This window comes from Pongo pygmaeus, chromosome 21, assembly GCF_028885625.2.
Source record: "Pongo pygmaeus isolate AG05252 chromosome 21, NHGRI_mPonPyg2-v2.0_pri, whole genome shotgun sequence".
NCBI classification, from domain to species: domain Eukaryota; kingdom Metazoa; phylum Chordata; class Mammalia; order Primates; family Hominidae; genus Pongo; species Pongo pygmaeus.
In genome coordinates, this window is record NC_072394.2 from 37886602 (window position 1) to 37911840 (window position 25239).

The 25239-nt window shown below is 45.7% G+C and overlaps 1 protein-coding gene across 18 annotated transcripts in view; it reads left to right on the plus strand.

The window, feature by feature from the left end:
• CEP250 (centrosomal protein 250) overlaps positions 1 to 25239 on the plus strand; it is a 57007-nt gene that overhangs the window by 4308 nt on the left and 27460 nt on the right. For 8 of the 18 annotated variants that reach the window (XM_054466460.1, XM_063659169.1, XM_054466459.2 and 5 more), the window contains 19 exons: positions 883 to 1005; positions 3166 to 3454; positions 4490 to 4546; positions 6647 to 6729; positions 6943 to 7108; positions 7870 to 7976; positions 8208 to 8459; positions 10400 to 10570; positions 10794 to 10890; positions 12968 to 13069; positions 13592 to 13750; positions 14296 to 14474; positions 14792 to 14974; positions 16627 to 16771; positions 17575 to 17721; positions 18997 to 19227; positions 20352 to 20545; positions 20767 to 20894; positions 21090 to 21259. In XM_054466460.1, coding sequence (XP_054322435.1) covers positions 3269 to 3454; positions 4490 to 4546; positions 6647 to 6729; positions 6943 to 7108; positions 7870 to 7976; positions 8208 to 8459; positions 10400 to 10570; positions 10794 to 10890; positions 12968 to 13069; positions 13592 to 13750; positions 14296 to 14474; positions 14792 to 14974; positions 16627 to 16771; positions 17575 to 17721; positions 18997 to 19227; positions 20352 to 20545; positions 20767 to 20894; positions 21090 to 21259 — 2757 coding nt within the window. In that variant the 5' untranslated portion in view covers positions 883 to 1005; positions 3166 to 3268. Of the gene's footprint in view, positions 1 to 882; positions 1006 to 3165; positions 3455 to 4489; positions 4547 to 6646; positions 6730 to 6937; positions 7109 to 7869; positions 7977 to 8207; positions 8460 to 10399; positions 10571 to 10793; positions 10891 to 12967; positions 13070 to 13591; positions 13751 to 14295; positions 14475 to 14791; positions 14975 to 16626; positions 16772 to 17574; positions 17722 to 18993; positions 19228 to 20351; positions 20546 to 20766; positions 20895 to 21089; positions 21260 to 25239 lie in introns of those variants that run through there. The other 10 variants (XM_054466466.1, XM_054466467.2, XM_054466468.1 and 7 more) reach the window with 5 other exon arrangements.

The window sequence follows — 25239 nt, forward strand, 5'->3', positions numbered from 1 at the left end:
GATTACAGGTGTGAGCCACTGTGCCTGGCCATGTATATCATTTTTTGAGATAAGTGGGGCATATAAAAATATAAACAAAATGAAGTTGCTTTGTCTCTACAAGCCTCAGTTTCCTTATCTGCAAGATGAGGGGGGTTGGGCTAAATTTCTAAATAGCTTTAAAATTTTTTAATTATCTGCTAAAGTAAAATAATTATACAATTCTAATATAATTTCCTTTATTTGCTTAAGTATTACTAATACTACCTTGCCAAATCATGTTTGCAAGTTACTGACAGCCATATCCTAAAAGAAAACTTAATGAGAATTCATGGAACTATGTGTGGCAGGACTGCTTATTAGAGATATTAGGTTGAACGATGTGAAATTGCCATTTTTGTAGATAAAAAATAATGGGTGAGGCTGGGCTTGGTGGCTCACACCCGTAATGCCATCACTTTGGGAGGCTTGGGCCGGAGGGTGGCTGCCTGAAACCAGGAGTTCGAGACAAGCTTAGGCAATATGGCAAAACCTTGTCTCTACCAAAGAAAAAAAAAAAAGGCTTGGTGGCACACATCTTCAGCTCCTCTGAAGGCTGAGGCTGGAGGATCCCTTCAGCCCAGGAGTTTGAGGCTGCGGTGAGCTATGATTGCACCACTGTACTCCAGCCTGGGTGACAGAGCTAGATCCTTTCTCTAAAAATAATAATAATAATAGGATAATATTAGCAATTTCATATGGTTCAACCTAATGTTTTGAGATAGGGATTCAACAAAGTGTGAGGGGGCCTTTGGGGCCTCATAAACGCCCACTGCATGCAAAAGCCTGGCTCCGCCCTCACAGTACTAGAAGAGAAAAGGCTCCTCAGTTCCCTTGAAGTAACTTGGATCTACATTATTGTAGATAGAGTTGTTGGCAGAAATCCTGGGATAAGAGAACAGTTTCCTGGAAGGTCTGTGCCTCCAACCAGCAGAGAGGGATTGAGCTTCATTGAACTCAACAGAGCCAACATTTTACAGCACCATGGTGAGTTGGTCACACAGCCTTGGCAAAAAGGCTGAAAAGGAGGGTGTCATAGTATGGGGAAAGGTTGTATTACCCTGGTTCATAGGCTAGGAAGAGGCCTGGAGTACTGGTGCCACCAAGCCTTTATTGGTGCCATTCTATTCTCCCTACTTTATGCACTTTCCTTACTGCCTAGTACAGGCTCTGCAAACTCAAGTATCTTCGGTTGTTCAGGAGGTAATGTAAAGTAGTAAGCCGAGTTTTCCTCTATGGTGCTACTATAACAGAAACAATAGCACAGTTGCAATGATAAATGACAACTGAAATATGCTATCATTGTGAGGGAGAGAATCGGTGTGCGCATAGGGGAGGCCACGATGAACTGGAGAGCACATGCCCTGTCTAAAGAGGGCAGGCTCTATTCAACTGTGCAGAGCACATGCCCTGTCTAAAGAAGGCAGGCGGTGTTCAACTGCATGGAGCACATGCCCTGTCTAAACGGGCAGGCACTATTCAACTGTGTGGCTGGTTGTTGCCTTATTGAAATATGGGTCAAGCATCACTAGGTATTCTGATTTTCCAAAGGAGCCAGAAATATGGATTTTATGTACATTCTCCAATGATAAATGTTGGCACTTAATTTGAATTCTTGAAAACTATTATGTGGGCCGCACAATGGCTGAAAAGAGCTAGCAGGGCACTGATTTGTCATCTCTGGCCTATGGCTTAGCTCTGCCAGGAGTGAGGCTCACATGCATTTCTTCATTGGACATTGTTGACAAGTTACAATTAAAATGAATTAGACAGCTCCTGCCTTTGAGGTACTCATGGATTAGCAGAGAAAATAGACAAGTAATGATGATAAGATGTAGAGTAGACATCAGAACATATGTGTTCTCTCTGTGTATATAGCTATAAAAGTGATTAACTCTTCCTGGGTTCATCTGGGAGGACATGATAGGACGTGGCGTTTGAGCCAGGATGTGGGAAATCAATAGTTTGGTGCATTAAAGGGATTTGGGGCCCTTGAAATTTCTACTGTATGTGCAAATGTTAGGTTTGCATTCGCCGTATATACCATTTTGTTGATAGGTAGTTGAAGATACAGATATTCCTTAGCCCTGCTGGTGAGAGTCTTAGAGTTAATAAAATGAGAGAACTCTTTCTCTGGCCCAGGTTATGGGATAATTGTGTGTTTTAGAGGCCTAAGTAACTCAGAGGTCATGATGCCCTCATTTCTGGATGAGGGAAGTAGCACATCTGAGGTCACAGAGCCCATTGGAGGCAGAGCTTGGACTAGCACCCAGAACTCTTCTTTACCACCATGCCTTCCCCTGTCCTGGGTATCTCTGATGAAGGTCACCGTTAGGCTGGCCGCCTCTGCCTGTGGTGGCCCATTGCCCTGTTTTGGCCCAGCTCCTGGTGGGTGAGGGGGTTTGGCCATCCTGCTGCCACTGGTTCCTTCTCTCTTTTGGATCCTTTGCCTGAAATGCCTGCTACCCCTTTTCTTTGTCAGTTAGACTACTTGTGTTCAAATTTCTCATCAACCATATGCCAGCTGTGTGGCCTGGCACAAGTTTTTAACCTTTCTAAGCCCCAGTTTCCTCATCTATATATAAAGAGTTATAATAGTACGTTTGGTGAAGTGTAATGGGAAGGCATTGGAAGGTTTCAAGATTTTTGTAAAAACAAAATGACGTAATGCATGTAAAGCACTTAAAGCAACAGCCCTCCAGAAGCACTCAGCAAGTGTTAACGATGATGATGATTCACACAGTTCACAGGCTCCCAGGCTGGGTTAAGTTCTCTTCCTTTGTTTTCTCATATCTTATTATTTCACATGCTACATTGTATGTATTGTAATAGTTTGTGTCTATTTCCCCTGCTAGACTAAGAACACCTTCAGCGATTCATTCAACAAATGTTTGTGAGCCACTGTGCCAGGAACTAAGGATGCAGTGGTAAACCAGGAGCTCTTGGTTTAGTGCAGAGTTTCGAAAGGCATGCCAGGAGACACTAGTCCTGTGAGCTTGTCTCATGGTCAGTTAAATTTGGGGAATGATGCTCATCATAGTGCCCTTCAGAGATGAGGGTCCCTTTTAGTATTTTAAAGGTTCTGAGGAGTCTTGTATATAGTAAAAGAACAGTCCTTTCAATTTGACTACGTGCTTTGGTCCCCAGTTCAAGAGGAGGTTGAAGTGGCATGGCAATGGTTAGAGACCCTGCTGGGCGTGAACACCCTCTGGCTACCTAGGGACCTGTGGGCCTACCTCCTGGTGCCCTCATGGAGACAAGAAGCCCTGGGTTGAACAACATGAAGCCCCAGTCACTGCAGCTGGTACTGGAAGAGCAGGTGCTGGCACTACAGCAGCAGATGGCGGAGAATCAGGCAGCCTCCTGGCGGAAGCTGAAGAGCTCCCAGGAGGCCCAGCAGAGACAAGCAACCCTTGTGAGGAAGCTGCAGGCCAAGGTGAGGCAGCTGCCCTTTTGGGGAGGGGAAAGAGAACAACCCCTAGAGCTGAGTGCTGAGGTGAGATAAGGGTTGTAGGAGACAGAGCCTTGGGGTGGGAGTGGCCTACATCTAGCTTGGTGAGATAAGACCCAGACCTAGCTTTCATGTACAGCTTCTCTTTTGTTGCTCACAACTGTTCCATGAGGTACGTATTGTATCCTTTTAATTTTATTTTATTTTTGAGATAGGGTTTTGCTCTGTTGCCCAGGCTAGAGTGCAGTGGTATGATCACAGATGGCCGTAGCCTCAACCTCCTGGGCTCAGGCAATCCTCCTGCCTCAGCCTCTGGAGTATCTGGGACCACAGGTGTACACCACCACTTTTGGCTAATATATCTCTTTTAAAGATGAAATTCACAAGGGTTAAGTTAGTTATCCAGGTTTCCTCAGCTAGTCTGGAGCCAAAGCCCATGATTTTGCCTCTGTGATATAAAAGGCATATAGAAAGTATTTATTTATTTATTTATTTATTTATTTATTTATTTATTTTTGAGACAGAGTCTCGCTTATATAGAAAGTATTATTTAAATGCCCAAATAAGGCCAGGCACGGTGGCCCATGCCTGTAATCCCAGCATTTTGGGAGGCCGGGGCAGGTGTATCACCTGAGATCAGGAGTCCGAGACCAGCCTGGCCAACATGGCAAAACCCTGTCTCTACTAAAAATACAAAAATTAGCTGAGTGTGGTGGCATGTGCCTGTAATCCCAGCTATTCAGGAGGCTGAGGTAGGAGAATCACTTGAATCTGGGAGGCGGAGGTTGCAGTGAGCCAAGATTGCGCCACTGCACTCCAGCCTGGGACACAGAGCAAGACTCCATCTCAAAAAAGAAAAAAATGCCCAAATAGAAACTATAAGATGTTATGGCCTTACCTTACTGTCACCCCCCAGTTCCCCTGTTCATAGCAAGTTTGCCTAAGATCCTCAGGGGCCTTTGCTTTGGGCTGTTTGTGCCAGCTGTGTTCATTGCCCAGGGCCTCTTCTTTTTGCCGCAGGTGCTGCAGTACCGGAGCTGGTGCCAAGAGCTGGAGAAGCGGCTGGAAGCCACTGGAGTGAGTGAGGCTGAGCTCTCTGCACCCCCTGGGTCCCCAGTGAATATACTTGTTAGGTTTCATTTGTTGACTGAGGGAGGTTGGAGTGTACAAGTGAGGTGTTTGGTAGAAGTCTCTCTTAGCCTCTGAGAGGTTTATCACACTGATATCTTCATTGGACCTAGCTGGCCTGTCAGATTCCAACCCTTGGTTCTCAAAGGACGAAATGTGAATTAGATTGGAAGGAGTGTGGGATTAGCGGGAAGAAGTGCATGTTTCCTCCAGCAGGTGTCAGTGTTTCTCTTAGAAAGATGCAGGCCTTTGCGGGCCTACAGCATGTCTGCAGCAAAGGGATGTCTGTGCTATTAGAACTGGCTTTGAAAAACCCATTTATTTGCCTTTGTTCCAGCTCCCTCTCAGTACCTCCTCACATTTTCCTCAGAAAAGTTCTCTCAGAGGAAGGAAAGAACCAAAACTTACTGAGCACCTTCAATGCAGGCCAGGCAGCATGAGGCACTGTCATATACAGATGGTCCCCCGCAACTTAGGATGGTTGCAAGTTTTCAACTTTATGATGGTGTGAAAGCTATATGCATTCAGTATGCTCCTTGGGTTATGATGGCGTTACAGCTGGATAAACCCATTGTTTGGGAATGTTTTGTTTGCTTGTTTGGTTGGTTTTTGTTTGTTTGGTTGGTTGTTTTGAGACAGGGTCTTACTTACTCTGTCGCCCAGGCTGGAGTGCACTGGTGCAGTCATGAGTCACTGCAGCCTCAGCCTCCTGGGCTTAAGCGATCATCCCACCTCAGCCTCCCAAAAAGTAGCTGGGACTACAGATACATGCCTCCACACCTGGCTAATTTTTTTATTTTCTGTAGACACAGGGTCTCTCTATGTTGCCCAGGCTGGTCTCAAATTCTTAAACTCAAGCAATCCTCCCACTGCTGGGATTACAAGTGTGAACCACTGCGTCTGGCTCGAACTCACTGTTAAGTTGAAAATATCATAAGTTGAAAATGTCAGCCAGGTGCAGTGGCTCATGCCTGTAATCCCAGCACTTTGGGAGGTCAAGGTGGGTGGGTCATGAGGTCAGGGGTTCAAGACCAACTTGGCCAGCATGGTGAAACCCCATCTCTACTAAAAATACAAAAAATTAGCCAGGCATGATGGTGCGTGCCTGTAATTCCAGCTACTCGGGAGGCTGAGGCAGGAGAATCACTTGAACCCAGGAGGCAGAGTTTACAGTGAGCTGAGATCGTGCCACTGCACTCCAGCCTGGGCAACAGAACTAGACTGTCTCAAAAAAAAAAAAAAAAAAAAAGAAAATGTCATAAGTTGAAAACACACCTTTAACTCATGTTCAACTTATGATGGGTTTATGGGATGAAATTCCAGCATAAGTCAAGGAGCATCTATAATTGTGTCTCTTAACCTGCACAGCAGCTTTCTGAAGGGAACGATATACCACTTTCATTTTGTAGCTGGAGACACTGTAGCCCAGAAGTTAAGTGACTTCACAGGCTGGGTGTGGTGGCTCATGCCTGTAATCCCAGTACTTTGGAAGGCTGAGGTGGGTGGATCACTTGAGGCCAGGAATTCAAGAACAGCCCGGCCAACATGGCGAAACCCCATCTCTACTAAAAATACAAAAATTAGCCAGGTGTGGCGGCGGGTGCCTATAATCCCAACTACTTGGGAGGCTAAGGCAGGAGAATCACTTGAACCTGGGAGGTGCTGGTTGCAGTGAGCTGAGATTGTGCCATTGCACTCCAGCCTGGGTGACAGAGCGAGACTCTGTCTCCAAAAAAAAAATGAAAGAAGTTAAGTCACTTCCCAAGGTCAAACCATTAGTGTAGTGGAAGTTAAGGCTATTAGTGAAAGATACATCACTTCTTAGGTTGAAGATTCTTTTTACTACCGAAGGCCGTCTTTCAGGAGAGGTCATCAGTTTACTTTTGGAGGGAGGGATGCGGTGATTGAGAAGAGAAGCATATTGCTACCAAAGGGGAGAAAGAATAAAAAGAAAGTGGACTGCCATGGAAGGGAGCGTTAGGGAACTGGTCTGAGGTCTGAGTGATGTTCTCTTTGGAGGTAAGTAAGGCTTGTCTCTGTCTGGTGCAGGGACCAATCCCCCAGAGGTGGGAAAATGTGGAGGAGCCAAACCTGGATGAGCTGCTGGTCCGATTGGAGGAGGAGCAACAGAGGTGATGGAACCCAAACTTTCTGACCTGGGTGATTGGCCAGTTGGTAGAGAAGGCTGATGGGAAACCTCTGTCCTGAGAGCTAATGTGGACTTCAGCCATAGCCCTCTAATTCCCGTAATGGAAAATTTCAGTGGTTGCCATCTTACTCCCAGGAGGTCCAAGGGTTGGACTAGACCTTTATTTTGCACCCGCTTTTACCCCTCCCCAGTGCAGGTGTGAGAGTCTAGCAGAGGTGAACACCCAGCTTCGACTGCACATGGAAAAAGCTGACGTGGTAAATAAAGCCCTTAGGGAAGATGTGGAAAAACTGACAGTGGACTGGAGCCGGGCCCGGGATGAGCTAATGAGGAAGGAGAGCCAGTGGCGGATGGAGCAGGAGGTAGGAAGAACGGGGACTGGAACTGTGAGAGGAAGGCTGTGTATTCTGGATGCTGCCCTGGTCAGTACTGGAAGGGGTTAACTTCAGGACTTGGATGGAAACTGAGCTGTTGCTGTTAAAGTCCCTGACCATCCTTACCTGCGCATGCTGGCAGCCTCACCCTTCTTGGGCCTTCAGCTTAGACCTGCCACTACCCGCCTAGTCTAGGTTCTGCTGGGAGGTAGCATGACACTCAGAGCAACTCTGTTCCTGCAGCAGTGATGAGCTTAGGTTTTCGATGGATCTGAAAGCTTACTGACTCCTGGTCTGGAGGTCTTGCATATCTAGATGCTAAAGAGGTAGATATGAAACTGAATGGGAAAGAAAGAGCAGTTATGGGCCCTGGGGAATTTTCAGGTCCCAGCTGAAGGAAACAAATGTTTCCTGCATTTTTGCTTCGTGCTCAGTGGTTTATGTATATCATTGACTCTTCCTTAGAAAAGTCTGTGGTAATAGATCCCATTTGTTAAGCAGCTACTGTGTATCCTTTTCTAATCTGGCCCAGAGGAAGGCGATATACCATTCTAGGCGCTCTGACCTCTCGAATCCCGCTGCCAACTTTATTAAGCCCTTCAGCATAACCTGGATAGATACCCATTCATAAACTATCTCCTGTAAGTCCCTCCTTCCTTCCCTGAGTAGTCAGGAGGAATCCAAGACTCTTATGTTGGCAAAAGATAGCCCCCTGCCTTTGGGTATGACCTGGGTTTCTGAACACACAGTTCTTCAAGGGCTACCTGAAAGGGGAGCATGGTCGCCTTCTCAGTCTATGGCGGGAGGTTGTGACATTCCGACGCCACTTCCTGGAAATGAAGTCAGCTACTGACAGGTCAGTGTGGGGAGAAGAAGGGAGGAGGTTTGCCCCTGCCGATTCTGGACTAATAACAGTGGGCTGCTATAGAAGCGGGATCAGCTGTGGGGGTGGGGTGGGTGGGGGAGTTGGTGGTGTTTAAAGCAGATGATTTTTCCCAGCCCTGCTCCTCAGGCTTCACTGGGCCTGATGACCACACTCCTTCCCTGGTTCCTAGTGGAGTCTGCTGTTTTCCTTGCTTGTACTCAGAGATCTGACGGAGCTAAAAGCTGAGCACGTGAGGCTTTCAGGGTCCCTGTTAACCTGTTGTCTGCGCTTGACTGTGGGAGCACAGTCTCGGGAACCCAACGGATCTGGAAGAATGGATGGGCGGGAGCCGGCCCAGCTGCTGCTGCTACTAGCCAAGACCCAGGAGCTGGAGAAGGAAGCCCATGAAAGGAGCCAAGAGTTAATACAGCTAAAGAGTCAAGGGGATCTGGAGAAGGCTGAACTTCAGGACAGGTGAGATGGCCTGGGGTCCCAGGAAGGGTTCGCTGAGAGAGAGCTGACTCCTTTAGAGGGTTAGGGACAGGCAGGGGAGATGCCAGGAACATTCCTACCATGGAGGGGGAGAAGATGTGCCCGAGGGAATCTACTTTGAAACCTGATGCCACGGTTGGGGCTTGTACTGACCTCTGCCCTCAGCCTGTCTTTCAGTCCAGTTTCTCTCCTGTTGATTTATGGAGCTAGCTATGACTCTGTCCTCCATCAATACCAAAGCACTTGCCATTCCCAGAACAACCAAGCTCTTCCCCTTCCCTGTCTTTGTACCTGCTAAATTTAGTCTGGAATGCCTCCCTCCCTTCTCTCTCTGCCTTATCCTCTAAGGCATAGTTCAAATATTACCTCTTTTTTTTTTTTTTTTTTTTGAGACGGAGTCTCATTCTGTCACCCAGGCTGGAGTGCAGTGGCATGATCTCAACTACTGCAACCTCTGCCTCCTGGGTTCAAGTGACTCTCCTGCCTCAGCCTCCCAAGTACCTGGGACTGTTTACAGGTGCACGCCACCACACCCAGCTAATATTTGTATTTTTAGTAGAGACAGGGTTTCACCATGTTAGTCAGGCTGGTCTCAAACTCCTGACCTCAAGTGATCCACCTGCCTCAGCCTCCCAAAGTGTTGAGATTACAAGCGTGAGCCACTGCAACTCGCCAAAATGTCACCTCTTCTATGAAGCCTTCTCTGACCTCAGTAGCCTACTAAGTTACTGTGCTCTTGTAGTCTTTTGACCTCTTATTACAGCATTGATCTCACTGATGATTTAGTTTCCCCTACCTTCTTTTTTCGGTTAGGCAGTTTTAATTTTTGGATTATAATGAAGTAGGTTTTTAAAAAATAATGATGTAGAAGGGCAGGGAAATGAGCAGAGAGCCCCATTGAATCTCAGGACAAAGTTCATTTATGCCCATGATGAGGTGTCTTCACCTGCTGGAGGTACATACATAAAACGCAGGGCTATTTTGTTTTGTTTTTGCTTTTGGAGGCACTGAGAAGTACAAAAGCAGAGGCTATATCTTAATAAGTTTTTATTTCTAGTACTTTGTACTTCACCTGCCATATACTAGACACTCAGTACATTTTGTTTCTTTGTTTTCTGAGACAGAGTCTAGCTCTGTTGCCCAGGCTGGAGTGCAGTAGTGTAAACACAGCTCACCACAGCTTTGACCTCCTGGGCTGAAGCAATTCTCTTGCCTCAGCCTCCAAATAGCTGGGACTACAGGCACGCACCACTATGCCTGGCTAACTTTTTAATTTTTTTGTAGAGGTGGGGTCTCGCTATGTTTCCCAGGCCGGTCTGGAACTCCTGAGCTCAAGCAATCTTTCCACCTTGGCCTCCCAAAGTTCTAGGATTACAGGTTGAGCCACGGTGGCTGGCCAATGAATGTTTGTTGAGTGATACAATATTTAAACAAATGACCATACAGTATGTTAAGGTTCTTAGAGATGGTATAGAATAAAATTATTAAGACTTGCTGAGCCAGGAGGATCACTTGAGCCCAGGAGTTTGAGACCAGCCTGGGCAACATAGTGAGACCTTGTCTCTACTAAAAGTAAAAATAAAAAATAGCCATGTGGTGGCATGCGCCTATAATTCTAGCTACTTGGGAAGCTGAGGCAGGAGGATTGCTTGAGAGTGAGCTATGATTGCACCACTGTACTCCAGCCTGGGCAACAGAACAAGACCCTGTCTCAAAAAAAATTTTGAAAAAAAATTGGAAAAAAATTTAAACTTTTAGATAGCATTCATTCAAGAAATATTTATTTAGCCACTCACATAATAGCAAGCAGTAAGCTCCAAGATATAGTGTGAAGTGTTTGGTGATTTTGCTGGACTTTGAGATTAATATCAAGAAGGTTGAACATAATCTTCCCCAAATTGCCCTTCCTTTTTCCCTATCAGAGTCAGAACCTCGGGCTGGAGGGACCTTGGGACTATCCCATGTGCAATTCTGATGTTCTTATTGGCTTCAGGGTGCTTGACTTCAAGATCAAGCGAGGCCTGGAGGGGCCTGGGGCAGGGCTTTCCTTCAGCTCTTGGGCCCCCAAACACGTGTTCCAGCCTTGAGATGTGGTAAATCCCTGCATGTGTCTGAGTGGTTTTTGGCTTCCCCACTTCAAGGCTATAGCATCATGTGGTATTCAGGGAGTACAGATGGGCTGGGGGTGCCTAAGGGATTTGGGGAGGCTGCAGTTGGGAGTGGTTGGGGTTGGGGCTGGGGCTGGGGTGTGCTGCGTCGTAGCTCTGTCCACATCCATGGGCTGTTCTGGTGACAGTGCTATGCTCTTCTCTTTAGGGTGACTGAGCTCTCTGCTCTGTTGACCCAGTCTCAGAAGCAAAATGAAGATTATGAAAAGATGGTAAAGGCTCTGAGAGAGACAGTGGAGATCCTGGTACATGATCCTTTGCTCTGGAAAGGAGTTGGGTGTGGGCTTGTAGGTTCCTTGTCCTTTATGGACAGATAGTGCAGGATACCAGTTACATATTCCGTGATGAAATCCTCTAAAGCTAAAAAATAAATTTTGGCTGAATCTGAAAATTAATTAACTCATTCATTTATTCATTGAACAAATACTATTGACTGTCTACTATCCCTACTGTATTCCTGGGGAAATTGCAATGGCATATGTATGCGGTGTGTCCTTACCAGAGAATTGGCACATACATTCAGAGACACATTGGCAAATTAGTGAGTTACCAGGAAGCAGATGTGTGGAGAAATGTAAAATCTAGTCACATGGGAAACAACTGAGGAGTATGGCGGTGTTTAGCCGGGAGAAGAAAGAGCTTGAGGCCCTTTGAAGGCCCTTGAAGACATGATAGCCACCTTCACATATCTGAAGGACTGACACTGGGAAAAGAGAGTTTACGAAGGGCCGGGCACGGTGGCTCATGTCTGTAATCCCAGCACTTTGGGAGGCCGAGGCAGGTGGATCACCTGAGGTCGGGAGTTTGAGACCAGTCTGACCAACATGCAGAAACCCCATCTCTACTAAAAAAATACAAAAAAATTAGCCGGGTGTGGTGGCGCATGCCTATAATCCCAGCTGCTCAGGAGGCTGAGGCAGGAGAATCACTTGAACCTGGGAGGTGGAGGTTGTGGTGAGCCGAGATTATGCCATTGCACTCCAGCCTGGGCAACAAGAGTGAAACTCCGTCTCAAAAAAGAGAAAAGAGAGTTTACATATTTAATGTTTTCCAGGGCAAAACCAATGTCAATAGCTAGAAGTTAATAGGGGAGTAGATTCTGGCTCACAGCTAGAGCTGTTCAGTAGTTGAACAGCCTGTCTTGTGAAGGAGTAAGGTTTTGGTCATTGGCTTAACATCTGCCAGGGATGTTATCAGAGGGCTTCTCTAAGGTTGGATGTTAGAACCCTCTGGCTTAATACCATGTTTCATCTCTACAAGTTTTCAGATCTCTGATTTTAGGTAGCTCCTGAACCCCTATTCATATGCATACCCCTAGTCTTCTCATCCACTGAGATCAACAGGAATTGTAGCTTTCTGATTCCCTCTGTTTTTTTCAGGAACTTGCCAATTCAGAATATCCACGGGGCTCAGATAATGTAAATAAATGAAATGGGTTCAGTTGTAAGAATTCTGGTTTTCCAGTGCTGTTGTATTTAGTTTTCAGTACTGCAGGGGACACTTGAGCTCAGTATTAAGGAAGCCATGAGGAGCAATAGGGATTGTGGGACCCTGAATAATAAATGTCTCATCTAGAGGAGGCATCCACCATTCAACTTCAGTAAATCGTTTCTATGTAGGAATGGGGGCTGGGTGTGGCCCATTTGTTAACTTTTTGGGAGAAGCCAGAAATTTATATTTTTATGTAAAATCTTTCCATTTATAAATGTTGATTCAAATTTTGTATAAGCCAAATAAAACATAGTTGCAAGTCTGTGTCTTCAGGTCTTGACTAACACAAATAGGAAGGAAGAGAGGAACTCTTGAGTCTTCAAGATTATGTCTAGCTTTGGGGCTAGAGGATTCTCTGGTTTAGCATTAGGTCTCAAGCATCCATTTACTGTTCAGAGACAGCATCCATCCCCTATCTAATAATAGTTTACATTTATTGAACATTTGCTTTGTTCCAGACACTATGTTGAATAATTTACATGCATTTTTCATTTAAGCCTCAAAACAACTAGTTGCTGTTAATTATTTCTATTTTAAAGAAAAAGAAGCTCAGAGAAATTGCTGCCTATGGTTACCAAGCTAGTAAGTGATAGAGCAGGAATTCTAATCTGTGAAGTCTAATTTGGAACTCGTAATCACTTAATCTAAACTTGTAATCACCACATCACATTGTCTTCAGACTCTTCAGACAACATTAGCATTGACATATGGTCAGGGAAAAAGTAGGGCTGATAGAACAGACAGAATGAGACTTTGGTTGTTTGGGGTCCTGGAATAATAAATTCACTTTTGAGAGTTTGGCTCTGAGGCTCTATTCTGTTCCCTGTTCAGGAGACAAATCACACAGAATTAATGGAACATGAAGCATCTCTTAGTAGGAATGCGCAAGAGGAGAAGTTGTCTTTACAGCAGGTGATCAAGGATATAACCCAGGTACTGGGAAGCCTCCTGTTCATGGTAACCGGGTTATGCCTCCACTCCCTAGGTCTCCATGTCCTTTCAGTCCTGCCTAGATTTCCAGTCTCTGAGGTTCGGGTGCTTAAAGTCTTGTGGGGATGAGTTTTGTGTGTTTGAAGACCAGAACCCTAAGAGATAGCTAAGCATTCATGTCTTAGCACTACCTGATGGGACAGGCCCTCTTTCCTGTTTCTAGCTGCAGTTCTCAGGCTGGAGGCTAAATTCTGGTATTCAATATCTCAATCGTTTCTTCTTTCATTTCCTCATTTGTTGTTACCTCAGACAGTGTTCTAGCCTTGTTGTTAGTCCTAGACTTGGGTGACCAAAGGTGGAGAGTTGAAGGAACCAGACTTTTATGCTCAGATACTCCCCTCCTTCCCCCAAAGGAGAGGACCTGAGAAGGAAAACATCAGGTTTGTCCAGGCTATAGGGTTAAGTCCCTGTATAGACTCTAGGCCTTGGTCAGTAGGGTGGTGACCTTGCTGTATTGGGTTTCAGGTCATGGTGGAAGAAGGGGACAATATAGCCCAAGGCTCTGGTCATGAGAACTCTTTGGAATTGGACTCTAGTATCTTCTCCCAGTTTGATTACCAGGATCCAGACAAGGCTCTTACTCTGGTGCGTTCAGTGCTGACTCGGAGACACCTGGCTGTGCAGGTAAGAACCTTCAGCATTCTACCTCAGTCACAGGGGTGTATGTCTAGACTGGTTTGTGCCTCAGGTACCTCCCTAGCCTGGACTATCCCTTTCACTTTTTTTTACCAGTCATGAGGTGTTCTGTCAACATCCCAGAGTAAATCTGCCTATGTCTGCTGAATTGTGCTTGTGAGTAGCAGGCACATCCTCCACGCCAATGGCGTGCTTCACTTTTTATGTACAATCTTTGCATAACAGTATGCAAAGATTGGGAACCAGAGCCCTGGGAGATTATTGGGACAACGTTCTCCAACTCTGAGAGTCCTAGGCACACTTACCACTCCCCCATGCCATTGTACATTTGGAGATGATGAACTCTAAGAATCTAGAGCCACAGAAGCCCAATGACCTCTGATGGCCTGTCTTCTTGAATAGTTGCATCTCCCTTCTCAGCTTACTTTTGTTGCACCAGCCCCCGACCCCCTTCTCCAGCCCCACTTTCAGGGTTCTGACATCTCTCCTTTGCCCTTGTTCATCATCTGGTTTCTCTTGGTCTCCCTCCATAGGACCTAAGGCAGCAGCTTGCAGGCTGTCAAGAGGCTGTGAACTTGTTGCAACAGCAGCATGATCAGTGGGAGGAAGAGGGCAAAGCCTTGAGACAACGGCTGCAGAAGCTCACTGGGGAGCGGGACACTCTGGCAGGGCAGACTGTGGACCTCCAGGGAGAGGTGGACTCTCTCAGCAAGTGAGCAGACGGACTGTTTATCCCACCCTCCCAGGCTGGTCTCAGTCTCAGTCATCATCCAGCCATTTACCCATTCCCATCAGGTTTTTGGGGTGCTGATACTGTTCTCCCTGAGACTCAGGGCTGTTTTGCCCTGTGTTCTACTTGTTTCTCCAGAACAAGCTTCTGGGGTTGGAGTCTTTGTGATGATAAAAAAGTTTCGCACTAGAAAGAGAAGATGGGATGTTGAAACAAGGTCTTTTGACCTGGTGATGCCTGCTTCCAGAAAGAATTTTAGGTCCCATGGTCTCTGCTCATCTCTGATTCCCTTCTTCCAGGGAGCGAGAGCTGCTGCAGAAGGCTAGGGAAGAGCTGCGGCAGCAGCTGGAGGTGCTACAGCAGGAGGCATGGCGCCTGCGAAGGGCAAATGTGGAGCTTCAGCTGCAGGGGGACTCTGCCCAGGGCCAGAAGGAGGAGCAGCAGGAGGAGCTGCACCTGGCTGTCCGGGAGAGGGAGCGTCTGTAAGTGAGACTAGTCTCCTCCTTGCTGGGGCCTGGTCTTCCTTCAATTCTACACCCTCCCCGCCTACTCCCCTCTCTTACAAAGTAGAGTATGTAGAGAAGTCTGGCACGCAGTGGGTTCAGATTAGCTTGCTGCTTCTTCCTTTGCAGAAAGATGAATATGGAAAGTTCATGGTTGGTTAAGTGTTAGTTGAGCACCCATATGGGATGAGATACTGAGGGGGATACAGAAATGAATAAGACAAAAGCCCTGATTTCAGGGAACTTGCCAGAAGACAGACAACTCACTGTGACATGAGGCTGGATGAAGTATGAGTTAAATAGAGTTTCAGACCAAGTCCTTTGGGAGCACAGGAGTGACAGCTAATTATTGAAGACTAGGGAATGCTTTATGGAGGAGAGAGTAGACTTTGAGCTGGGCCTTTACCTATTTGGTTAGCAGAGAGGGAGAAGAGCTCAAGGAACAGATTAGCAAAGAAAAGGAGGCAGGAAGGTTCATGGCATGTTCAGAGTAGGCTGGGCTGGCTAAAGGGTAAGACTTATACAGGGAAGTAGTGGGAAATGTGCTAGCTGGTCAAGAAAGGGAAATCCAGAATCAATGGCCTCAGCTAATCTGTAAATTCCCCTATATGATGCCACAGAAAAAGAAAGGACTTTGAGCTGGGCAAAAGCTTGGTTTGAATTATGGCTCTGTCACATGGACAGATTATTTGTAGAATGATGATGATAATATTTACCTTGAAGGGTTGCTGGGAAGATGAGAACAATGTTTTGGAAAATGCCAGTATAGAATCTGGTGGTGTATGGTAGGTCTTTAATAACTGGGAGCAGGGATATATCTTCATCTTTGCTGTATTTCTCTCCTCTCCTGTGCCCCAGTTCCTTGTACCTGGTAGGCATGAATAGTGGAAGCTTGAAGGGCTGCCATAAGGGTCATGACTTGTGCTAAGAATGATCTCCCTGTACCAAGGAGAAGGGCAGACAATCCACAGAGATCATAGTATGTTTTTAAATTTGTTTATCTGACTTGATAATACATTTATATGATTCAAAAGTCAAAACTATTTTAAGGCTAGGCACATTGGCTCACCCTTGTAATTCCAACCCTTTTAGAGGCCTTAGTGGGAGGATCACTTGAGGCTAGGGGTTTAAGACCAGCCTGGGCAACATAGTGAGACCTCTGTCTCTACAGGAACAACAAAAAATTAGCTGAATGTGGTGGCATGTGCCTGTGGCCACGGCAAGGTGAGATGGGAGGATCACATGAGCCCACAGGAGTTTGAGGCTTCAGTGAGCTGAGAAGATACACAGAGAAGTCTCACTCTCATTTGTGCTTTCTCCATCCCATTTCCCTTCCCCCTTCAGGCAACCATTTTAGCTGACTTCTTGTTTATCTTGCCAGTGCTCCTTCATGCAAATACGGGCATATATTCTTTCTTCCCCCGCTTTCTTGCATAAAAGGTAGTGTATTATGTATATGCTGTTCTGCACCTTGATTTTTTTCACTTGACATGTCTTAGAAATCTTTCCTTATCAGTGTTTTTAGACCATCCTCATTCTGTTGCATAGCAAAGGTGATTATATTCCTGTTACCTTTGGGGTTATGGCCCATCCCTAAGAGTTCCTCTATACCCCTCTCCTTCCCATCTTAGTCAGGAGACGCTGATGGGCCTGGAAGCCAAACAGTCAGAATCACTCAGTGAACTGATCACTCTTCGGGAAGCCCTGGAGTCAAGTCGCCTGGAAGGGGAGTTACTGAGGCAAGAGCAAACGGAAGTGACCGCAGCGCTGGCTAGGGTGCGTGGCCTCCTCTCCTCACTTGCTGGGTGGGCAGCTTCGAAAGTGTGTTCCCATGCAGCCTGCCTCATTCTTCACCTTCAAGCCAGGATCCCTCATCTTTCCTCAATCATTAGTCTGCTTCTGGGTTCTCTATTTCAACATACCCTCTATATTGGAATTAGAATGGGCTTTCTAAAGTATAAACCTGGTTATGTCAGTCTCTTAAAACCATTCAACGGCTTTCTAGCTCTGTGGTGCCACATTCAAAGCTTTTTGTCATGTGCCCCAAAGTGTGTTTTAGCCTCCCTTTCTACTGCAAAACCCATCCTAACACCTCATATCCTTTGCTCCTGCCACAGCAGTAATTGCCTTCTCAGTTATTCCATGTTCTTCATGACTCTAATACTCTGCGTATACTTTTCCCTTTCTCTGCACTACTTCTTTTCTCCTCCTTTATGCGCAAACTGTTCCTCGTCTGTCAGTACACAACTTAATCGTCAACTCTTCTACCAAGCATATTTGACTCTTCCAAATTATATTAATATTTTTTTTGAGTTCCCAGAGCACTTTGTGCTTACATTTTCTGTGGCATCATTACAATCGTAGTCATTTCTCTATCCTAACCTTGGTACCTCTATACTATGAGCTCCTCTCTTACTCCTTAATGAACGAATGAAGGGAAAACTTGTTTAGAATGCAGGAGAGGGAATGGAGTATTAACTGACCTCTGTACCAAAAAGCAGCAGTGTTGGGTATGTGAACTGTTTACCATTCCAGGAAAACTGGAACTATGAAACTCTTCAACCCTCTTTGTTTTTTAGGCAGAGCAGTCAGTTGCAGAGCTGTCGAGTTCTGAAAACACCCTGAAGACAGAAGTAGCTGATCTTCGGGCTGCAGCTGTCAAGCTCAGTGCCTTAAATGAGGCTTTGGCGTTAGATAAAGTTGGGCTGAACCAGCAGCTTCTCCAGGTGAGCAAAGATTTTCCTGGTCCCCAGGGAAGGGCTGGGCCCTAACTTAGGGCAAGACAGATCAGCTCCCAAATGTAGGTCTGAAAGTGAGCAAAAGGAACATTTACAATGCAGAGGAGAGCAAAGACTGTAAGGATTGGGCTTAACCATTATAAATATTCCCCTCCCACACCTCCAGCAGAACCACCTCTGGACTGTAGGGTAAGACACCAAGGTTGGGAAGGGGCCCATGTCCTCTGGAAGGAAGACTAGGTTTTTGCTGGGGTTTTTTTGAGGTGGATCTCCCTCTGTCACCTAGGCTGGAGTGCAGTGGTACGATCTTAGCTAACTGCAGTCTCCATCTCCTGGGTTCAAGCAAATCTCCTGCCTCAGCCTCCTGAGTAGCTGGGATTACAGGCATGTGTCACCACACCTGGCTAATTTTTTTTTTTTGAGATGGAGGTTTGCTCTTGTTGCCCAGGCTGGAGTGCAGTGGCACGATCTTGGCTCGCTGCAACCTCTGCATCCCGGATTCAAGCAATTCTCTTGCCTCAGCCTCCCGAATATCTGGTAATACAGGCATGCACCACCATGCCTGGCTAATTTTGTATTTTTAGTAGAGATAGGGTTTTACGATGTTGGTCAGGCTGTTCTCAAACTCCTGACCTCAGGTGATCCACCTGCCTCAGCCTTCCAAAGTGCTGGGATTACAGGCGTGAGCCACCACACTTGGCCGCCCTGGGCTAGTTTTTGTATTTTTAGTAGAGATGGGGTTTCACCATGTTGGCCAGGCTGGTCTTGAACTCCTGACCTCAGGTGATCCATCCACCTCAGCCTCCTGAAGTCCTGGGATTACAGGCATGAGCCACCATGCCCGGCCTAAGACTAGGTTGTTAATCCTGTTGGGTGAGATAATAGCAATCACCAGAAAAGAATCTGCTGAAGAGCCTAAGTCCCAAAGAATCTTTTCTATAGTTTATAAATTCAACCTATAGTTATAGCGAGGGAACCTCCTTGCAACCTCTTTTTCCTTGAGTGTTCTCTATTCCATTATTCTGAATTATTTGAGAGCAGGATTTTGCCTTGCATATCTCCGTCCCCAGCATCCAGCCTATCTAGTACCTGGAATATAGGCACTAGATCAAATGAATGGATTTTCCCCCATCTTATAAACACTCCTTTGTTCATCTTTGGAGAATAGATTCATATCTCACTTGGATTTCAGTTTTAGCATTTGATTCCTAAACTAACCATTTGTCTTTGATGCCTGTACTCCCTTCCCTTTTTGGCCAGTAGTTAGAGGAGAAGAACCAGTCTGTGTGCAGCAGAATGGAGGCCGCAGAGCAGGCGAGAAATGCTTTGCAGGTGGACCTGGCGGAGGCAGAGAAGAGGAGGGAAGCCCTGTGGGAAAAGAACACTCACCTGGAGGCTCAGCTGCAGAAAGCTGAGGAGGCTGGGGCTGAGCTACAGGCAGATCTCAGGGACATCCAAGAAGAGAAGGAAGAAATTCAAAAGAAACTAAGTGAGGTGAGAAGGCAAAATGGACACCATCACGTCTAGGTGTCATACATGCTCATTATAAAAAATTAAAACACTACAGAAATTATCTGGAAAGTGAAAAAGTCTTACTTCCTAGAAATGACCAGTGTTACTAGTTTGCAGTATATCTTCCAATTTTAAAAAAGAATGCCTATAACAATTCTTCACTAAGGCTGGGCGCAGTGGCTCATGCCTGTAATCCCAGCACTTTGGGAGGCTGAGATGGGCGGATCACGAGGTCAGAGGTTTGAGACCAGCCTGACCAACATAGTGAAACCCTGTCTCTACTAAAAATACAAAAATTAGCCTGGCATGGTGGCACATGCCTGTAATCCCAGCTACTCAGGAGGCTGAGGCAGGAGAATCTCTTGAACCAGGGAGGCGGAGGTTGCAGTGAGCTGAGATTGCACCACTGCACTCCAACCTGGGTGACAGAGCGATGCTCTGCTCAAAAAAACAAAAAGAATTCTTCACTGATTCTCCACTACTTCACACCACCCAGTTTGAATTAGAAGCTTCTCATACTCTGGTAGCACCTCATGCTTATTTTAACTGCCACATTCCTCATGCTATAATTATCTGTTTATATGTCTCTACCATTAGACCAAAAACTCCTTGAAGGCAAAGCTATATCTTATTTGTTTTTATTCCTCCAGCTTTTAGCATAGTGTCTACCACATAACAGGAGCCAAGTAAATTTTTTTCCTGAGCCAATGAATGACCTGGCTCAAAGGTCATCTTTCTCCTCTACAAAACCTCTCATTGTTCTAATAATTGTATGGACTCTCCCTTCACAGAGTCCCTTTCTCAGGACATTGATGACTTTCTTCCTGGTATTATGTGTGCATCTTCTCAAGGCTAAAACCTCCTTAGGGGCAGGTCTTCTGCTGTCCCTAGCACAGGGTCTTGCTCACAGGGGAGCATTCTGCCTGGGCTGGGGGCTCTGTGGGCTGAACAGGGAAATAGATAAATGCCACGTGCTATTGGGTAAGCAATCCAGGCTCACAGAGCTGGGTCCAGAATCTCTGAAGAGCCAATGACCCTAACCTGGTGGTAGCGGCCCCAGGGGAATCCAGCCTCTGCTCCATCTCTCACCACATTCTTCCCCTCAGTCACGTCACCAGCAGGAGGCAGCCACAACTCAGCTGGAGCAGCTATATCAGGAGGCAAAGCGACAGGAAGAAGTGCTTGCCAGGGCAGTCCAGGAGAAGGAGGCCCTAGTACGAGAGAAAGCGGCTCTAGAGGTGCGGCTGCAGGCCGTGGAGCGCGACCGGCAGGACCTTGCTGAACAACTGCAGGGGCTCAGGTAGGGCCCAGACTCAGTTCAGCCAAGCACAGAGAGAGCTTTGCAAGGCAAAGGCGTGAAGCTAAGCTCCCTGCCATAAGTATGTAGGTCCTAAATTGATTATGAATTTATAATTGACCCCCTAACTTCTCCAGGTAGCTAGTACTTAGAACCCAACTCCTCTTGAGGAAGGGTAAGGGTAAGGAAGGGTAAGAAACTCTTCTGATTCCTGAAACTCACAGCTCAGCCAAGGAGCTACTGGAGAGCAGTCTGTTTGAAGCCCAACAACAAAATTCTGTGATAGAGGTCACCAAGGGGCAGCTGGAGGTCCAGATTCAAACTGTCACTCAAGCCAAGGAAGTAATCCAAGGTGAGAACCCAACTGGGATGGGGTGCACTCCATTCTATGGAGATGTTGAAAGGCAGGAAGATGGTGGGAGACTATTAGAGGTCCTTCTCCAGCAGGGTGCAGGGCCTCTGAAATGGGAGTTGCTCATGAGGTCAGGGAGAATTTTATTAGGTAAAAGGACAGGGCAGAGGCCTGATCCTGTCCCTGGCATGTTAGGGGAAGTGAGGTGCCTGAAGCTGGAACTGGACACTGAACGGAGTCAGGCAGAGCAGGAGCGGGCTGCTGCAGCCAGAGAGCTGGCCCGGGCTGAGCAAGAAGGGAAGACTGCCTTGGAGCAGCAGAAGGCAGCCCATGAGGAGGAGGTGAACCGGCTCCGAGAGAAATGGGTAAGTGGTCAATGTGGCCGGGGATGGCCTGCCTTCCATGAGTGCTCCACCTGCTGCCTCTTGGTCCAGTTATTGCTGCTCATATGAGTGAAATTTGGTCACCAAGCTGTAAAATCCAACTTCCTGCTATTAAATGAGTTAATATATGAAAAGCACTAAGAGTAGTTCCTAGCATATAGTGGGCTCTCTATTTGTGTTAGCCATTATTATTGTTGTTGTGTTGGTGTGTACAGAGAATTGAGAGTGGACCCTGGGATTTAGGATTATTAAACTGGCCTCAGGATGAAAACGGGGGAAAGGAATATCTTGGATGCATTCTTGTGCAGTTCAGAACTGTGTTTTGTCTTTTAATTATGTAATTTAGTCCATTTGGTTTTATTATGGTTTTAGGTGTATTTGGATTTATTTGTGCCATCTTACGTTGTCTTGCCTTTTTATATCTTTTTTTTTCTTCTTGAGACAGAGTCTCACTCTGTCCCTCAGGCTGGAGTGCAGTGGTGCAATCTTGGCTTACTGCAACCTCCGCCTTCTGCGTTCAAGCGATTCTCCTGCCTCAGCTGAGCACCACTGCACTCCAGCCTGAGCAACAGAGTGAGACCCTGTCTCAAAAAAAAGAGAACATTTTACTTGTTTCACTCCTCCCTAATTTATAGGCTATTTTGTTCAGTGTGTTCACTTCTAACTAGTTTAACACCACAAATGATGATTTTTTTATTGTTCTATACAGTCAATATTTGTTCACATACAACGAGTTGATACCTTTTCTGTTCACCATTCCTTCTTGCATATCAGACTTTCTATTCAGATTTATTTTTTTTTGCCTGAAGCAGGATTTTCTTTGGTAAGGGTCTGTTGGTAGTTAATCGTCTGAAGATGTTTCTATTTTATTTTTATTCTTTTATTGAGGCAGGGTGTCACTCTGTCGCCTAGACTGGAGTGCAGTTGTGTGATCATGGCCTACTGCAGCCTTGACCTCCTGGGCTCAGGTGATCCTCCCACCTCAGCCTCCCAAGTAGCTGGGATTATAGGCATATGCCATCACGCCCAGCTAATTTTTTTTTTATTTTTGGTAGAGACGGGGTTTCACCATGTTGCCCAGGCTGGTCTCAAACTCCTGGGCTCAAGCAATCCACCCGCCCTTGGCCTCCCAAAGTGTTGGGATTACAGAGGTGAGCCACCATGCCCAGCCTTTCTGGCTTTGTTCAGGGTTAAAAAATAGATAGATAGATAGATAGATAGATAGATAGATAGATAGATAGATAGATAGATAGATAGATTCACTAAGTAAAAAGTTCAGATATGAGTTTCTAGGATGACAATTATTTTCTCTCAACATTGTTGGTATTGAGAAGTTAGCTTTCATTTTAATCATTCCACAATTTCTTGTGTTTATTATTATTATTATTATTATTTGTTTTTTGAGATGGAGTCTCGCTCTGTTGCCCAGGCTGGAGTGCAGTGGCGCAATCTTGGCTCACTGCAAGCTCCGCCTCTGGGTTCACGCCATTCTCCTGCCTCAGCCTCCCAAATAGCTGAGACCACAGGTGCTCACCACCGCGCCCGGCTAATTTTTTGTATTTTTAGTAGAGACAGCGTTTCACCGTGTTAGCCAGGATGGTCTCGATCTCCTGACCTCGTGATCCACCCGCCTCGGCCTCTGAAAGTGCTGGGATTACAGGCGTGAGCCACCGCGCCTGGCTATTTATTTTTTTATATTTTATTTTTTATCTTTTTTTTTTTGAGACAGAGTCTTGCTCTGTCACCCAGGCTTGAGTGCAGTGGTGCAATCTCGGCTCACTGCAACCTCCACCTCCTGAGTTCATGCAGTTCTCCTGCCTCATCCTCTAGAGTAGACACGTACCACCATGCCTGGCTAATTTTTTTGTATTTTTAGTAGAGATGGGGTTTCACCATGTTGCCCAGGCTGGTCTCAAACTCCTGGGCTCAAGTGATCCATCCACCCACCTCGGCCTCCCAAAGTGCTGAGATTAAAGGTGTGAAACCATGCCCGGCAATTTCTTGTGTTTAGATGTGTATTTCTTTTATTTGGTTGGAATTTCTTAGACATCCTGAATTTAAGATTTCATGTTGAAATATCAATTCTGGAAAATTCTCATATATTATCTCTTCAATATTACCTCTTTCCTACTGTCCTGCTTTTATTTATTTACTCTTTAAAAAAAAATTTTTTTTTTGTCTGGTTGTGGTGGCTCATGCCTGTAATCTTAGTAATTTGGGAGGCTGAGGTGGGTGGATCACCTGAGGTCAGGAGTTTGAGACCAGCCTGACCAGCATGGAGAAACCCCGTCTCTACTAAATATACAAAATTACCCGAGTGTGGTAGCACATGCCTGTAATCCTAGCTACTAGGGAGGCTGAGGCAGGAGAATTGCTTGAACCTGGGAGGCGGAGGTTGCAATGAGCTGAGATCACGCCATTGCACTCCAGCCTGGGCAACAAGAACGAAACTCCGTCTCAAAAAAAAAAAAAAAAAAAAAATTTTTTTTTTTTAATTTTTTGTTTTTAGAGACAGCGTCTTGCTCTGTTACCCGGGCTAGAGTATAGTGGTACAATCATAGCTCACTGCAGCGTCAAACTCCTGAGCTCAAGTGATTCCTCCTGCCGCAGCCTCCAACGAGCTGGAACTACAGCCACATGCCACCATGCCCAGCTAATTTTTTAATTTTAATTTTAAATTTTTTTTTTTTTTAGAGATGGGTCTTGCTATGTTGTCCAGGCTGGTCTCGAACTCCTGGGCTCAAGCTGTCCTCTTGCCTCAGCCTCCCACATAAGCTGGGACTACAGGTGCATGCCACCATACCTGGCTCTTTTCCTACTTTCTTCTCTCTTTCTGTACTCTGGTTAGTTGTATGTCAGACCTTTTTACTCTATCCTTCATGTATCTTCACTGCCTCTTGCATTTTACGTGTTTACTTTTCTCTTTGTATGCTGTGTTCTGGATTATTTTTTTCAGATCTCATCTAGTTACTGATTTTCCTTTTCAGCTGTGTCGAATCTGATGTTTATTCTATTCACCAAGTTTTAAATTTCACTTTTTAAATTTTTTATTTCTAGACATTCTATTTGGTTATTTTTTCATATCTTCTTGGTCATTTTTTTCAGTCTCTTTTCCCTAATTTGTATTTTCAGTCCCTTCTTTTAAACATATGAAACATACTTGTGTCCTGTTTAGTAATTCCAATAACTTTTAATTAACGTTTTGGGGTCTAGTTCTGTAATTTGTTGTTTCTGTTGGCTCTTACTCATGGGCTTGTTTCCCTGTGTTTTGTGATTCTTGTCTATGAGCTCATGTTCTTTGGAAATTTTCCTTTTTTTTTTCTTTTTTCTTTTTATGTTTTCTTTTTTCCCCCAGAGACCTTTGTTCTGAGGAAGTTTTTCTGTGGGAATCTTTTTAGGCCTGAGGCAAAGGAGTTTTTCCTCAGAGGATTTGTGCTTCTGTCAGGAAGCTGGAGGACTAGCATCCCAGGACCACCTTAAAGTAAACTTTCTGTTTAAAGTTGTTTGACTCACAGTCAGGCCCAGACCCCATGTGCAGCTCAGCTTGTGGTTATGAATTCTCAGAGGAGACTTTCTTCCTACCCTGTATCAAGGTTGAGATAAGCATATTTCCTTGATAATTTCCTTCTATAGAGTTTATTTTGTTTTGTCCCCTCTCCACATCCCTCCAGTTTCTCTTTTTCTCCCTTCCTCCCCATGTCTTCCTTCTTTTTGCCTTTTCCCCCTTAAGCTGAGGTCACTACAGCCCAGAGATAGGCATTTTTTTTTCTTTTTAGAGATGGACTATCACTATGTTGCTCAGTCTGATCTTGGAATCCTGGGCTCAAGGGATCCTCCTGTCTCAGCCTCCTGAGTAGCTGGGACCACAGGCACAGTCCACCATGTCTGGCTTTTTGTTAAGGACTATATGCTAGGCTTTGCAGACCATATGGTCTCCGTTACAATTATCTAACTTTGCAATT